The 17,439-nt window shown below is 40.7% G+C and overlaps 1 protein-coding gene across 1 annotated transcript in view; it reads right to left on the bottom strand.

Annotated features, from left to right (window-relative positions):
• The window catches only part of LOC112080830 (paired box protein Pax-2a), a 70,788-nt gene extending 53,770 nt beyond the window's left edge, over positions 1 to 17,018 (bottom strand). Inside the window, exons 1-6 of the mRNA XM_024146766.2 lie at positions 16,976 to 17,018; positions 13,154 to 13,319; positions 12,134 to 12,331; positions 6,933 to 7,018; positions 6,295 to 6,414; positions 5,007 to 5,051 (exon numbers count right to left, since the gene is read on the bottom strand). Coding sequence (XP_024002534.1) covers positions 5,007 to 5,051; positions 6,295 to 6,414; positions 6,933 to 7,018; positions 12,134 to 12,331; positions 13,154 to 13,319; positions 16,976 to 17,018 — 658 coding nt within the window. The remainder of the gene's footprint in view (positions 1 to 5,006; positions 5,052 to 6,294; positions 6,415 to 6,932; positions 7,019 to 12,133; positions 12,332 to 13,153; positions 13,320 to 16,975) is intronic.
• Between the last annotated feature and the right edge of the window lie 421 nt (positions 17,019 to 17,439).

Genomic DNA, 17,439 nt, shown 5'->3' on the forward strand with positions numbered 1-17,439 from the left:
TAATCTTAGGTTTCATTACATACAGTCGGGAGGAACTACTGAATATAAGAGCAACGTCAACTCACCATCGTTACAACCAGGAATATGACTCTCCCGAAGCGGATCTGGTGTTTTGCCTTCCACCCAATACAATGGATCTGATCCCAGCCGGCGACCCTAAACAACGACGCCGAAAAAGGGGCAAACGAGGCGGTCTCCTGGTCAGGCTTCAGAAACGGGCACATCGCGCTCCACTCCCTAGCATACTACTCGCCAATTTCCAGTCTCTTGACAATAAGGTTGATGAAATCCGAGCACGGGTAACATTCCAGAGAGACATCAGGGATTGTAACGTTCTTTGCTTCACGGAAACATGGCTCACTCGAGAGACGCTAACGGAGTCGGTGCAGCCAGCTGGTTTCTTCACGCATCGCACCGACAGAAACAAACATCTTTCTGGTAAGATGAGGGGCGGGGGTGTATGCCTTATGATCAACGAGACGTGGTGTGATCATAACAACATACAGGAACTCAAGTCATTCTGTTCACCAGATTTAGAATTCCTCACAATCAAATGTCGACCGCATTATCTACCAAGGGAATTCTCTTCGATTATAATCACAGCCGTATATATTCCCCCCCAAGCAGACACATCGATGGCCCTGAACGAACTTTATCTGACTCTTTGTAAACTGGAAACCACACACCCTGAGGCTGCATTCATCGTAGCTGGGGATTTTACAAGGCTAATCTGAAAACAAAACTCCCTAAATTCTATCAGCATATCGATTGCTACCAGGGCTGGTTAAAACCTTGATCATTGTTATACTAACTTCCGCGACGCATATAAGGCCCTCCCCCGCCCTCCTTTCGGAAAAGCCTGACCACGCTCCATTTTGTTGCTTCCAGCCTACAAACAGAAACTAAAACAGCAAGCTCCCGCGCTCAGGTCTGTTCAACGCTGGTCCGACCAATCTGATTCCACGCTTCAAGACTGCTTCGATCACGTGGATTGGATAATGTTCCGCATTGCGTCCAAACAACAACATTGACGAATATGCTGATTCGGTGAGCGAGTTCATTAGAAAGTGCATTGACGATGTCCGTACCCACAGCAACGATTAAAACATTCCCAAACCAGAAACCGTGATTGATGGCAGCATTCGCGTGAAACTGAAAGCGCAACCACTGCTTTAACCAGGGCAAGTAAAACATTTAAACGTGTTAACCCTCGCAAGGCTGCAGGCCAGACGTCATTCCCAGCCGCGTCCTCAGACAATTGCGCAGACCAGCGGCTGATGTGTTTTAAGGACATATTCAATCAATCCTTATCCCAGTCTGCTGTTCCCACATGCTTCAAGAGGGCCACCATTGTTCCTGTTCCCAAGAAACTAAGGTAACTGAGCTAAACGACTACCGCCCCGTAGCACTCACTTCCGTCATCATGAAGTGCTTTAAGACTAGCAAGACCATATCACCTCCACCCTACCTGACACCCTAGACCCACTCCAATTTGCTTACTGCCCCAATAGGTCCACAACGACGCAATCGCAACCACACTGCACACTGCCCTAATCCATCTGGGACAAGAGAATACCTATGTGAGAATGCTGTTCATCGACTACAGCTCAGCATTTAACACCATAGTACCCTCCAAACCGTCATCAAGCTCGAGACCCTGGTCTCGACCCCGCCCTGGGCAAACTGGTCCTGGACTTCCTGACGGGCCGCCCCCAGGTGGTGACTAGTAACCAACATCTCCACCGCTGATCCTCAACACTGGGGCCCCACAAGGGTGCGTTCTGAGCCCTCTCCGTACTCCCTGTTCACCCACAACTGCGCATGCCATGCACGCCTCCAACTCATCATCAAGTTGCGGACGACACATACAGGGAGGCTGATTACCAACAACGACGAGACGGCCTACAGGGAGGAGGTAGGCCCTCGGAGTGTGGTGTCAGGAAAATAACCTCACACTCAACGTCAACAAAACAAAGGAGATGATTGTGACTTCAGAAACAGCAGAGGAGCACCCCCCTATCCACATCGACGGGCATATGGAAGGTGGAAAGTTTTAAGTTCCTCGGTGTACACATCACGGACAAACTGAATGGTCCACCCACACAGACAGCGTTGTGAAAGAAGCGCAGCAGCGCCTCTTCAACCTCAGGAGGCTGAAGAAATTCGGCTGTTCACCAAAAAGCACTCCAAACTTCTACAGATGCACAATCGAGAGCATCCTGTCGGGCTGTATCACCGCCTGGTACGGCAACTGCTCCGCCCACAACCGTAAGGCTCCAGAGGGTAGTGAGGTCTGCACAACGCACACCGGGGCAAACTACCTGCCCTCCAGGACACCTACACCACCCGATGTCACAGGAAGGCCATAAAGATCATCAAGGACAACAACCACCCGAGCCACTGCCTGTTCACCCCGCTATCATCAGAAGCGAGGTCAGTACAGGTGCATCAAAGCAGGACCGAGAGACTGAAAAACAGCTTCTATCTCAAGGCCATTAGACTTTAAACAGCCACCACTAACATTTAGTGGCCCTGCCAACATACTGACTCAACTCCAGCCACTTTAATAATGGGAATTGATGGAAATTATGTAAAAATTTATCACTAGCCACTTTAAACAATGCCACTTATATAATGTTTACATACCCTACATTACTCATCTCATATGTATATGATATATACTGTACTGTATATCATCCACTGCATCTTGCCATCTTTATGTAATACATGTATCACTAGCCACTTTAACTATGCCACTTTATGTTACATACCCTACATTACGCATCTCATATGATAGACTGTACACTATACCATCTACTGCATCTTGCCTATGCCATTCTGTACCATCACTCATTCATATATCTTTATGTACATATTCTTTATCCCTTTACACTTGTGTGTATAAGGTAGTAGTTGTGGAATTGTTAGGTTAGATTACTTGTTGGTTATTACTGCATTGTCGGAACTAGAAGCACAAGCATTTCGCTACACTTGCATTAACATCTGCTAACCATGTGTATGTGACAAATAACATTTGATTTGATTTGACTTCAATAAAAAATCTAGGAGGATCAAGGTTCTCACCCCCTTCCACAGACTTACACAGTAATTATGACGACTTCCGGAGGATTTCCTCCAAACTATCAGAGCTCTTGCAGTATGAACTAACATCTTGTCCAGCCAATCAATGAATCTAGTACTGAAAGCATAAGCTGCAACTAGCTACCACGGCATTGGATAAAGTGTGTCGAGTAGTTGACAGAGAAAGAAAATATTTGAACAGATTTGAACAAATTAATGTCTTCAAAAATTAAGGAGAAGCAGCAGAGAGAGAGAGTGAGAGAGAAATGTAGTTGTATTTTCTCTTCTTCTTAGTTTACCTTTAACTTACTTAGCTAAAGCAGTTAATTTAGCCTGCTCAACAACCTGACTCAAACAGAGGAATGCTAGCTGGCTAAGGCTATCCAACACGGCAACTCTTCCAACTTAAGTTAAGCTTTCGGTTTTATTAATTTATTGCCACCGGGGCTGGCCATTGTATCTGCTTAATGTACACTGTACTGCGTGATTGTACACATGGATTGGATTGTGGGTTTGCTCATGTGTTAGTTCTAGTTTGTTGACTATAACATTAATTTGGTGACAACTATGTAGGCTGTGTAACAGTTAGAGGTTATGGTGTAAAGGTTTGGCTTTGAGAGGTGTTTGCGCCTGGTCACAGACAGCTGTTGTGTTGTGCACTGAAATCCACAAGCAAAGGAAAAAGGTGAAAGGAGGAGGAAGATGCGAGAAGGAATTATATAACGAGCAAAGTGATGAAAGTGAACTGTGTGTGCAGGTGATAAGGGGTGTATTCATTCCGCCGATTCTGTTGCAAAACGTTTCTTAAATGGAACAAACGGAACGAAACGGGGAGGGACCTACCTGAATTTGTCCAATAGAAACTCAAGTTTTTTGGACACCCCAGATCAGCTAGATGCAGGCCAGAGTGTGCAAGGCGGTATTGAATGTGTCACTGTCACCTTGATTACTTCAATTTGACTCTCGACCTGTGCACCTACATTATAAACTTTCGTTTTGTAGGCTAGGTTGTAGCAACCCCATCGTATAGGGCAAATTCGAGTATCATGTAGTACCCTAAACCTATCGAATATGCTGTAATAGAAATGAGGCCATGCAACAACAACAAAAAGAAACGTCCTCACTAATCTTGAACGGCACTAACTTCCACTGCTTCCATCCCTATCCCCACCCTTGTCCGTCCAGTGTGGTGTAACATGCTGCTTTTAATTTGCGATAACACATGACTTTGCCAGATTAATGGCTCTTATGACACCTGTGTCCCTGAGGCTTGTCTTATGGGAAGGCGGTGTACATAACGCATGTCACACTATATTATCTCTACAGCCTTTCCAGTAATGAGGACCTTTTTCTTCGTCAAAGGGCAGAGGCTACTGACTTCAACCTCTTCCTTAACCACAGCAGAGCAGAATACACAGAACAGAACGGCTTCACTCATACACAGACATAATCTGTTAATAACATGGTGCTTATCTTTTCACATTCATTTTTGAATCTACAAATCATATGGCCTGGGACAAGGACTCATCTTGATATTGGATTGTGTGTGTGTGGGGGGGGGGGGGGGGGGTTCCTTATGCAAATTTGTATTTAAAAGGTCATAATTATTCATTCATATTGTAGCATTTTGCATCATAAAGTCCCATCATATATTGAATTACAGTATATGTAACAGCCACTCTGTGCCTCAACATAAATGTGGAAATTGAACTGCGTGCCTTTACGTCGAACATATGATGTGCTGAAGTCACTTCATGACAATTTGTTAAAGTTACTCCCGATTGTCGCCATGAGGATATCACTGGTCACAATCAAAGTGTCTTCCCTCTTCTTCCTCAAACCCACACAGACAACTACACTCCTATAGAGGTAAAAGGCCTCTGACAGACCCAAGCAAGACAAACGGTTTGCTAAAGTTAACTTACAATGTCCTATTTTCCGCCCATCCAAGTGGTTGCCACTCCAGTGAACTAAGGAGACGGAAACATAAAAGAAGCAAGTGACCTGCTTTGATGAAGGCTGCACGAGAATGCACAATGCACACCAACTGGGTTGTGCGCACGCACGCACACACCATGCACACAGGCAGGCACGCACACACGTTCTTACACACACACACAACCAAGCAAAAACACACACACACGCACAGCAACCTCAGCCCCCCTGCCTGACTCCAAGGTCTGTTCCTACACCTGTTCAGGCCTTCACCAGGGAACATGTTAATTCACAGACATTAAAAAGCCAATTGTTTGCAGAAGCGATAATCTATTAGGCCTCCGGCACTATGTGTCCACTCATTATGTTTAGCCTGAGAATGAGGCATTCTGGGTCGGGAGTGCTCGGGCTTCCACTTAATCTTGGAACGTATCTACCTCTCACTCTCTCTCTCTCTGTACACGCTTAGTTTCTACAACTGATGTACAACACTTATGACAAAACAGTTGCGATCCAAAGAAGTGTTTGTCTGCACATTATTTTACACAACCGTTGTGGAGACACTACAGAATGGTTGTGTAAACATTTTTGTGCAGACAAACTCGCTGTTGCATGCCAAAAATATATGTTGTATGTTGTATCACAACCATTATGTCAAATGCGTTTAACATCAGTTGTACAACCTGAGTGTGTATGGGGCCTCTCTCTACTTTATTGCACTTGTCTAAAGTCTTTCCCTGCATGATGAGTCTTTTTTTCCAAATTCCTCATCCTCTTACTGTGAAGCTCTCCACTCTCACTTGCTCAATAAATAAACAACGAGCCTGCATCCTAATTCATTGTATGTAATTCAAAAGATCTCAATTTATTCATACCGCTGTACTCTACACAAAACAGAAACAAATGAAGAATGAGTTGTGTTTAACACCTTAATGGTCTATAAGAAGAATTAAATAAGTAGTGATATAAAGAACAGCACCCCTGGTGCCTTGCCAAAAGGGATTACACTTTTATGAAGGCTGTGTGTGATTTCTAGTGCCAAGCGTCAGATAAAATTGAGATGCAGCTCTATAGGCATAGGTGGTAAAACATACTGTTTCTACAATCAGATTGAAACAGAGTTCACTCCCCGGCTTGCCTGCCTATAACACAACACAACAACAAACAGGAGAGAGCAGACACAAAAACACATGGCTCCAGCGCTGTCATAAATGCCATCCTCTTTCACACACAGAAAAGTACAGAGACGAGGGGAGAGAAATAAAACAAGGTTCTTACCATCGTCTCCTTTCCTCTTTTCACCATTGGAGCGGGGGATCCCCAGGATGCCGTTGATGGAGTAGGATCCTACCGGGTTGTTGGAGGCGCTGGTCACAGGGGGAGAGGCCGTGCTAAGGACTGGGAGAGAGGAATCACGAGTTGAAGTATGTTGTTAGCACATTTGTTAGGACTACTACTTACTTAATACTATGTATAAATATTAAATTGAGGCCCTTCTCATATCTATGGTATGTCCAGTATTTGTCAGTACTGTGTACTTGTGTTTATACTGAGGCCCTTTCTTATACCTATGGTGTACCCAGTATTTGTCTGTACATACTGTTTTATATTGTATATATTGAGGCTCTTACCTTACCTTATCTCTTACCTATGGCCGGTATTTGTTAATACATACTGTGCATATTGCCCTTTCTCAAACCTGTATGATGTGTCCAGATTGTCAGTACATACACAGTATTTACTGACAAATACGTACTGTATGTTGAGTACCTTTCTCATACCTATGGTTTGTCCAGTAATATTTGTCAGTACAGGTTCCTAGCATGTATATATTAAGGCCTGCTCTCATACCCCTGGTGGGGCCAGTATTTGTCAGTGAATACTGTGTATATATATATTGAGGTCCTTTCTCCTACCTATGGTGTGTCCAGGCGTGGAGAGTGGTGTTATGGAACCATCAGGCGATGGGTGGAATGGCTGCTGGACTTTGGTGCGAATAATCCTGCCAAAATGAACAACATACACGGATCAATCAACTCTTCGCCTCAGGGCATGGAGATTTGACACTGTTCCCCCAATCCCCACAATACAGCATGCTTTAACATAGCACATCACGTCCATTTATAACCCTGCATGTGTAAAATTCCTCCATCGTTTTGAGGCCTCGTATCCCGATACTCTGGTTCTGTCACAAATAACCAATCTCAGGGCATTAGAGGAGTGTGGGAATGAATAGAGGCTGCCCCCTGAGAGAGTGGATTCAATCTAGCAGCATTCTGGGGTTAGAAATATTATTAAGTCCCAATACCCTTAAGATGTGGTATTGAGGGAAGGTCTTCATTGCACTTCGGACTGAATGATCTTGCAAACAAAGCATAAAATCACATCAATTCACCTCAATGATCAGCTTCACTGAGTCTACCTAGCCTCCTCTTATAATCTCCCTGTCTCACTTCCTATACCATACCCTTATCATTTTCTCTCTCTATCTCTCTTTCTCTTCTCCTGCTCTCTTCCTCATGCCCTACATCTCTCCCTTTCTCTCATTCTACCCTCTCTTCCCTCTCCCTCTACCCTCAATCTCTTATCGCTGTCCCCCCTTTACTGTTTTTGTATATCTGTCTCACCCCTTTCCATTTAACACTCACTCTCTGCCCCCCCCACCTCCCCCTCTGTTTGTTGCTCTCTCCTCCTCTCTCCTCATATCTCTCGTCTCTCTCTCTCTTTCCTCAGATCAGTCAGATTAGCAGTGAGACATCTCCCGGTGTCTATGAGGATCAGGCTCTATTGATCTGAACGTGGGGATAGAAAAGTTGGGGGAACGCGTGACAGAGAACAGATGCAAATGGCTAGGCTATAAAGTATATCTGACAGGAAAGCCAATAGTGTCTCGTCCAAGCCCACTGCAACAACCTATATTTTTTCAATAACCTGAAAACGGAGGGGCCACATTTGAACAGAATTACAGATGACACCTTGTTACCACGACAGAAACTCTGAGATAATTTTAGAACAGTGAGCAGTACATTTGTGCTTTATAGTAATTCAGCCAGAGAGTGTAGTGTATCACACTGGGTAAGCAGTAAGATTCACTGGTTCAAAGGCTGGAAATCTAATGTGACACAATCACTTGAACATTACAATCACTATACAAAAACAAAAGAGAGTTGCCTAAAAACCATGGGAGAAAAGCAAAGTCTTCCTCCATTGGACCTGTATTGGTAACGGATGTCAAACAAGGTGATGTAACTGTAGCTAGCTAATCTACAGCACTTCTGATGCTTTTTACCCATATGCAGTGCATTCGCGAAAGTATTCAGACCACTTTACTTTTTCCACATTTTGTTAAGATAGAGCCTTATTCTAACATTGTTTAAATAGTTTTTTCCCCTCATCAATCTACACATAATACCCCCAAAATGACAAAGCAAAAACAGGTTTTAGATATTTTTTTATACATTCGCAAAAATATCACTAACGATGTGCGCTGAGAGTCGGGAAGCAATTCCAGGGAGTGAGTGTTTTAATAAAATAATCTAAACATAATTCAAAACAAAAAACACTAACAGCACACAGACCAGAAACAGAAACAATGACGCCTGGGGATTGGAACCAAAGGGACAGACATAAGATTACACAAAGACATTCGCTTTTATCAGCGGTCAACTCTTTAACCACATGCCACGATGTTCTCTCTCCTTCTCCCTCCCTCACATTCTCTCTCCCTTGCACCATTCTACCATTTCTTTTGAAGGTAAATTCCTTCCAAAATTCTGTAGGGACATCTTTTTAAACCAAAAGCAGGCGTACTGTTGTGACTACACTGAATGTGTTAAAAGAAGATCAGAGTTTATATATTTTTCATCTTCACCACATGTAGAAAATAAGAGAAAAGCATGCTTTGTGGTGGAGAGGTTCTAACAAAACTGGCTTATAAGCAGGGCTGTCAGTTCTATCACAATTTTGGGGGGATTGCATTAACAGTGGACTAATTAACAAATTACTCAAATATATATATTTTGAGGGTACTTTGCTTTTAAGCACACTGCAATGTATAACAGGTACATCTTCAGATGTCTGCTTCAGGGCTTAGGTCCAAAGCTCACCAATATGTCCTTTATGAATGATTTCCATTTCTAAGGGTGAATTGCATCTTTAACCTCTACTTATAGTTTTGGGCTACATCAATTCACTTATATAGCCCATTTTACAGCAGGTAAAATAATCCAGAGGATTTGTGGTGTATGCAAGTGTAACGGATGTGAAATGGCTAGCTAGTTAGCGGTGGTCCGCGGCCCTTGCAGAGCAAGGGGAACCACTACTTCAGGGTCTCAAAGCGAGTGACGTAACCGATTGAAACGCTATTAGCGCGGACCACCGCTAACTAGCTAGCCATTTCACATCCGTTACACATTGTCTAGAGGATGTGTGCTATGTCCAAGAGCACACATCTTTTGTCTGTGCTCTCTTGAAAACTAAAATAAGAAACACCCCTCCTCAACCGTCCTCTAGCAATTCAAAGACACCCTTCTTTGCTTTATATAAGACACATATCAAAAGATGTGTAGACTATAGACAAACTTAGTCCAACAATAAATCATTAAGTTGGACGGATGTCTTTTCATGTGGATACACATTTAGAATTAAATCTGTTCAAATCTGAAGAATGTATGATTATAAAATGTGTTTTCCCCCCTTCGGCTCATTAAAATGTAATGCTAATGGCCAGGTCTATGAACAGTGCCCCCTAACCAAAGTTCATTATTTGCGCTTGCAGGTATAGGGCTTTCTCACGTTGCGCACTTCCATTTGGGGTTTTCACCGTCTGCCGTCTGAAGATACTTTGTCTAGATTGTCCTGTATAATGTCCAGTATAATGTGAAATGTGAGGGTGTTGAACGACTGTTTAAAGCTCTCTTCCTACAACTATTCAGTTTAATGCACTAAGTAGGCCTAAAGGCTAACTTGCTAAAATTCTGTTTAAAAAAAAAAAGAATTATTTGACCTTTATTTAACTAGACAAGTCATTTAAGAACAAATTCTTATTTACAATGACGGCCTACCAAAAGTGCTTCTGCGGGGATGGGGGCTGGGATTTTTTTTATTTCAAAAATAAATAACATAAATATAGGACAAAACACACATCACAACAAGAGAGACAACAGAACACTACATAAAGGGAGACCTAAGACAACAACATAACAAGGCAGCAACACATGACAACACAGCATGGTAGCAACACAACATGACAACATGGTAGCAACACATGGTAGCAGCATAAAACATGGTACAAACATTATTGGGCACAGACAACAGCACAAAGGGCAAGAAGGTAGAGACAACAATACATCACACAAAGCAATCACAACTGTCAGTAAGAGTGTCCATGATTGAGTCTTTGAAAGAAGAGATTGAGATAAAACTGCCCATTTTCAGTGTTTGTTGCAGCTCGTTCCAGTCGCTAGCTGCAGCGAACTGAAAAGACGAGCGACCCAGGGATGTGTGTGCTTTGGGGACCTTCAACAGAATGTGACTGGCAGAATGGGTGTTTTATGTGGAGGATGAGGGCTGCAGTAGATATCTCAAATAGGGGGGAGTGAGGCCTAAGAGGGTTTTACAAATAAGCATCAACCAGTGGGTCTTGCGACAGATATAGAGAGATGACCAGTTTACAGAGGAGTGTAGAGTGCAGTGATGTGTCCAATAAGGAGCATTGGTGGCAAATCTGACGGTCGAATGGTAAAGAACATCTAGCTGCTCGAGAGCACCCTTACCTGCCGATCTATAAATTATGTCTCCGTAATCTAGCATGGGTAGGATGGTCATCTGAATCAGGGTTAGTTTGGCAGTTGGGGTAAAAGAGGAGCGATTACGATAGAGGAAACCAAATCTAGATTTAACTTTAGCCTGCAGCTTTGATATGTGCTCAGTTGAACATTGTGCGATGGATTTCAAAATGTAGACTATGGATTGCTTGTTGGTAAATTGTAAATAATAACAACAATAATAGCCTAAAAATAAGCCCAACGACATGCCTAATAATAATAATAGTCATCATTATAATCATAATAATAAACAATGGTAATATTATAGTGATGTCAGGAGGTGCTGAGGAAATATCAATGTCAATTAGTATTTTTCTCTGCTCATACAGGAGTAATAAAGGCCTAGCGTACTAATTTGGGGGGAATACTTTTTAAATATTTTTTATATTAATACATTTTTCATTGTGATTTATCTGGGGGTGCTGCAGCATAGTGCCCCATCAATTTGTATAGGGGACAGATTGGTGTGGCAGCTCTCCTTAATGGTTGAACATTCCGCCATGTCCTTTTGGTCTGTTTTGCCCTGTAGTCGCTACCAGTTTGGAAGCCTTTGTTGAGGCCACTAGAAGTGCAAGTGATATAAAACACCAACTATTAATTAATATACTTTGATGTGTAAACACTTAACTAGCAGCCAAACTCCTTGCACCAATCCCTTGTAATTACAGTAAAATACCATGAAATATAAACCCCTCCCCTCAAATACAAAATCCCTCTCATCATCCATTCATTCATTCCGATTATGGTAGCCTTTACTTTTTATTTAATTACATTTTTTACAGTATTATCCTTACATAGTACTTGCTTTGATTCCGTATTTAAATTACAGTAGGTGTACCATAAAATGTAAAACAATTTTACTTGCCATCAAGCTGCCTGTAAACTACTGTCAAATTCACAATAACCCCTTTACAGAGTAGGCCTGTAGGCTATATCAAAATAATCATCTATTCTTTTTTTTCGAAACGTGTGTGCACACGAAACGTGTGTGCATATGTGCCCTTTCACCCAAATCTGGTAATGTACTGCGTGCAGCAGATATGGCAAAACCTCTTTATTTTCACACAAGTTCTAGATCCAATAGGCAGCATGTGTCTAAACCCATATAAGTCTGATATAAATTCATATTCGCACACAAGTAGACTTCCGTGCTTCTATTGGGCAATATTACACATAGGCCAATTATTTTTGTTATCTGTTGGGTCTACAACGAATTGATTCACTGGTCAGAGTAGGTAGGTTTACGATAAATCTCCCCTCGATATAGAGAATATAGTGAAGTTATCGCCTACCTGTTGATGGATGACACACTGGGAACGGTGTCGTTGTCACAGACGGCCTCGGACAGAAGTCGGTCTCGAATCTCCCAAGCGAACAAGGTGGGGTTCTGACGCTTGTAATCTGCGATTTTATCAACTACTTTAGGAGTCGCCACCTTTGGTTTGGAGCCCCCGATAACTCCGGGTTTAATACTGCCGGTTTCATAGTACCTGTAGGGTCGAAATATGAATTGGCTTGAATGATATGGGAAAAATACTATAGCTGAGTATTGCTGAAGGAATTTATCTGAAATATCTTAGTTGTAGTTTCATGTATCGGCCAAAATGTTCCTGTTTTAAAGCCGATATTAAAGCATTAACTGTGCTTAATATACCTGAGTTAATGTTTAGTCTACTCAGACTATCCTTTAGTTGAAGAGAGCATCTGAGATTTAAATTCAGCATACTAAAATATAAAGATAACCAAATTGCTGTAAAAAAAGTTATATTGTGGAAGGCGAATAAACAATTCCAAAATCAAACAATGTTCTCATACTTTCATCATCCACTTTGTTAAATTTTCAGCCAATAAACGAATGTATGGTTAGGGTTTAGGTTTAGGGTACGGGGTTAGGTTTAGGGTAAGGGTTGGGGTTAGGGTTGGGGGTAAGGGTCTAGGGTTAGGGTTCAATTTAAACATAACTTCACCTAAATCCAGAAATGTAGTTTGAATATAATTTCAAAATATTTTCTCTAAATGTTGGTTTTCAAAATGAAAACATGAGCTTGAATACAGAAAATGAGAGCCCAAACGCTTTTCAGATCTAGGCCAATAATACTGATAGTATAAACTATTGCCTTGTCTGAGGCCCATTTTATAAATTAAGGAATTCATCAAAACCATTGGGGGTGATGGATTCCTAATCGTCGACACAGATTCAAGCAAATTCAAGAGAAATGCCGATGACTCTGGCTAAAATAAGTACTGTGCACACATATGTCAAGATATTTCTGTTTGACACCAATTTAATTGTGCTATTATGTTTCCCTTACCTGCAGAGAATTTTGCTGACGCAGCCGTGACTGACCCGTAGTTGGCGGGAGATGTCACATGGCCTGACACTTTGGTGCGCCAGCTCGACAATTCTCTGCCTCACTACATCAGGTAGAGGTCTGCCATTCACAAACACCCCGCCTAGCTGGTTCACACCCCCATGCCCTATATGGGATACAACAACACACCGAGGGAAACATAACATTACATACAAACAGAAGACATGATGTATCGTGAAACACGACATCCCTTCGAACAACATGACAGCACATCGAGCAATTACAATAAGAGCTCTTTCTATGTCAGTTTTAAAATACACATTCATAAAGTAGCTTTCACACACACACACACACACACACAATACATTTGTTTGTACTTTTTTGTTGCCTAATGGATGATTAGCCTAATAAATAGTGGTAGTAGCATATTGCAGATTATGAGCAGGGACTGTAATACACTAAGACTTTTCTGTAATTTCAACAGTAAAACACTGTAGAATGCACAGTAAAATACCGTGTGTTTTAACAGAAATAATAAAGTAGGTTTGCACTGCATTGTCTGTAAAATTATGAAAAATCCTGTTATTAACTGTAATTGTAATCCTCCTGTAAAAATTACTCTAACATACTATTTTTTTTTTTTTTACAGTAATAGCTTATGCTATCAGTTTCCAGCACCATTGCCATCTTGTCGGGTAAGATGCATGAAGCTTAGATTATTTTAGTATATTAAAAAAAAAGCTTCAATACTGCAGCCTCTGGGTGCCATAGTGAATAAACAGAGAGCAGATTCGTGACCATTATGTTTGCACCATTATTTTGATCTGCACTGTTGGAGCTCAGAGCATAAGAATTTCACTGTGCCCTGTAAATTCCAATTACATTTTTGTTTAACATACGTTACTTTCAAGAAGAACTGTATTTCAAATGGCACTGCAATTCCACTACACAGAATACCATACCCTACTATGTTTTTGGAGCGCCAAGAAACTTTTGACCACTAGTGGGTGCATGGTATTGTTGTTTCTGTCTTATTAACATATTATGAGGCTGGCATTTCTTGTAAGAGGCTATTTAACTGATATGTGGTAGTTGTGCCCAAATATTTAATTGTGTATAGGGAATTGATTGGAGTGACAGTAAGACTCAAACCTTTGGTTGAGTATTTACAATGTCCTTGGTCTGTTTTGCTCTGTAGCCACTGCACGTTTTACAGCCTTTGATATGACCTCTAGAAGTGCAAATCATGAATACATTTTTGGTATACATATAGAATCCCTGAGCTGACAAGGTAAAAATCTGTTATTCTGCCCCGAACTAGGCAGTTAACCCACTGTTCCCCGGTAGGCCATCATTGTAAATAAGAATTTGTTCTTAACTGACTTGCCAAGTTAGATAAAGGTTAAATAATAAATGTTTTAAAATATACTGTAATATGAAAACACATTACCTAGCAGCCAATGCGCTTGCACCAATCCCATGCAATTACCATAAAATACAAACTATGCCTACCCTAAATTAATTTAATCCATTCATTCATGCATTCATTCATTACAATTACTGTAAAAAAAGATGACAAAACCAACAAATTAAATGACATGTTTAAATGCCTGTAAGCATAATGAAGCCTACACTGTACAACTTTTCCCTGTAAATTTACAGCATTATACTGGCAGCCGAGCAAACTGCTGTAATCATTACAGCAAGACAGCTGTATTATATGATTACAGTAGTTTGCTCTGCTCCCAGTATAATGCTGTAAATTTACAAGGAAAAGTTGTACAGTGTATAGGCTTCATTATACTTAGATGCATTTAAACATGTTGTCCTTTAATTTGTTGGTTTTAAAATTATCTAATGTTCCATGACACAAAGCTATGCTATTTTGTTTGTAGTGAATTGCATAGCCCAACACTCTATACAATTTTGCCTCAACACCGAATGCCTTCACTGTGTATTGCAATATTTCCACATAGTAACCGTTCCATTGCAGCCTAAAACATGTTGCAGATATTATGTTTCAAGCTGCTTAAATTTAATTGCAAAATTATTGTAATTAATTAAAAAGAGCTTTGATAACCGGGATAGCTGGTCCAATAATGATTAATTTATAAATTAGGCTACATTTGGCAATGGTCTCTCGTTGCCTTTACTCTAATCGTAGGCTAATACAATGTAAGGAAAAAACTCATTTTCACAACAACGGTGTGCTTTAAAAATACATCTAAAGGCATATCCTATATTTCTGACGGTTATTTCGCGTCAATTAAATGATAAAAATAGACAATGTTAGACTCAAATCCCCCCAAAATGAAAGGGTAATCTTTTGTCTCTGCATTTGTAGAGTTTCATTCCAAAATTTACCAACATCCAAATGTTGGTAAATTAGCTTTTATTGTTTAAAGAAATTATGAAAGAGATTGGTGTGTCTTTTCACTATGTAATCATGCCATCTTAATGTTATATTTTTCAGAAAGACAAATAATCATGTTTTTTTTGTTGAAAATGCTATATATCCGCCTCATTCGCTGAGAAATATGTAGTACTGCTAGGGTTTGACACAGTCAAATGTAACGAATAACGACGTTTTTAATAAGGAAATGTACAAATGGTACAATTGTTACATCAATATAAAAAACATATTTAAACAAAATCATTCAATACAGTAAAATGTGATCTGTATGTAAAACATGTACATTTGGCATTTTAGTCATTTAGCAGATGCTGTTATCTAGAGCGATTTACAGTAAATGCATTACTTTTAAGATAGCTTTGTGTCATGGAACACTAGCTATGCTATTTTGTTCTTGTCTATGCCGCCGCTCATCCATATACTTATATGTACATATTCTTATTCATTCCTTTCCACTTATGTGTATCAGGTAGTTGTTGTGAAGTTGTTAGATTACTTGTTAGTTATTACTGCACGGTCAGGAACTAGAAGCACAAGCATTTCGCTACACTCGCAATAACATCTGCTAACCATGTGTATGTGAGCAATAAAATTTGATTTGATTTGAGACAACCACATCACAGTCAAAAATACAGGATACTCCATTCCAGATAAACAATGGATATATAGCGTTTCGCAACAACAACTAATAACATTTTCATACACATCTCAAATCTATGAATACAAACATATGTGAACAGTAATATTTTACACATACATGAAGTTACCAATAAGCAATCATTTCTGATGAAAAATCACAAATGTGAAAAATGTGTGGATATAGCGTTTTGGAAGTAAACTATTAATTTATTTCACAGGTGCCATTTATTTCAAAGGCAATAGAAAATGATTTGTATTCAAATGTAGGCTATGGAAGGTGCAATGATACCTTTATTCCCCACCTATTCAGGAGCGCTCATTTCAACTGACCTCTAGATTTTAGTCAGTAAACGGTATCCTATTCAGAATACGATGCCGATAAGACATAATAAGAAAACTTTTCAGGTCATTCTAAAATACAAATATGTACATTCTGAAATTACAGCTTTTACTGGGATGAAGTCTGCAGGGAAACGTTATGAAGGCTACACTGGATATTCCAACAATGCTTATGGAAAGGTTCTCAATATGATGTTATTCGTTTATAGCCTGGGTTGTTTTGAACGCACATCTTCAATTACGAGAAATATATACAGTATTTCCTGTGTCCATAGCGAAGCTAAAACGTGTAGGCTACAAATAGACTAATAATAGGCAATGTTTTTATTAGCAAATTCTTCTGAGAATGAAATCTTAACGGATTCGTTTAAATACAGTAATGAATGCGTAATCTAACGAGATTATTATGATGAAACGAATTCTCTACTCACGGTGCATCGCCAGGAAGGGGTCTGTTTTGCAGTGAATATCCATGGGATAGCAAAGAAAAGAAAGGCAGTCTATTGAATTCGCCGTTTTTGCCTTAGTGATATAGCTCTTTTGTGCGTAAGAAGAGAGATTGAGTGACAAACAGTCTGCTTCCGTGGCCAGTAGCTCGCAGGATAACTTCCTCATAACAGAAACCCCGCGCAAAGTTGTCTCCCCTGTTTAACTCAGTCCGTTCAGTGGATACCAATGTGTCAGGTGAAGAGCATGACCAACGTTTTCACAGAGAACACAAAATGCAGCGACGTTCGTCAAACCGGGGTCACTCTTAGACGTTGTTAAACCACATTATAAGGAAAACAACAGTCAACCGAGTCTCCCACGGTCCAGTCGCGAAACTGCGGTGGAAAATCCCTCTCCCTGTCAGTGGCAGGGACTGGTGAGTCTCAGGGTTTAATAATCAGATAGG

This window comes from Salvelinus sp. IW2-2015, unplaced genomic scaffold (assembly GCF_002910315.2).
Source record: "Salvelinus sp. IW2-2015 unplaced genomic scaffold, ASM291031v2 Un_scaffold16525, whole genome shotgun sequence".
NCBI classification, from domain to species: domain Eukaryota; kingdom Metazoa; phylum Chordata; class Actinopteri; order Salmoniformes; family Salmonidae; genus Salvelinus; species Salvelinus sp. IW2-2015.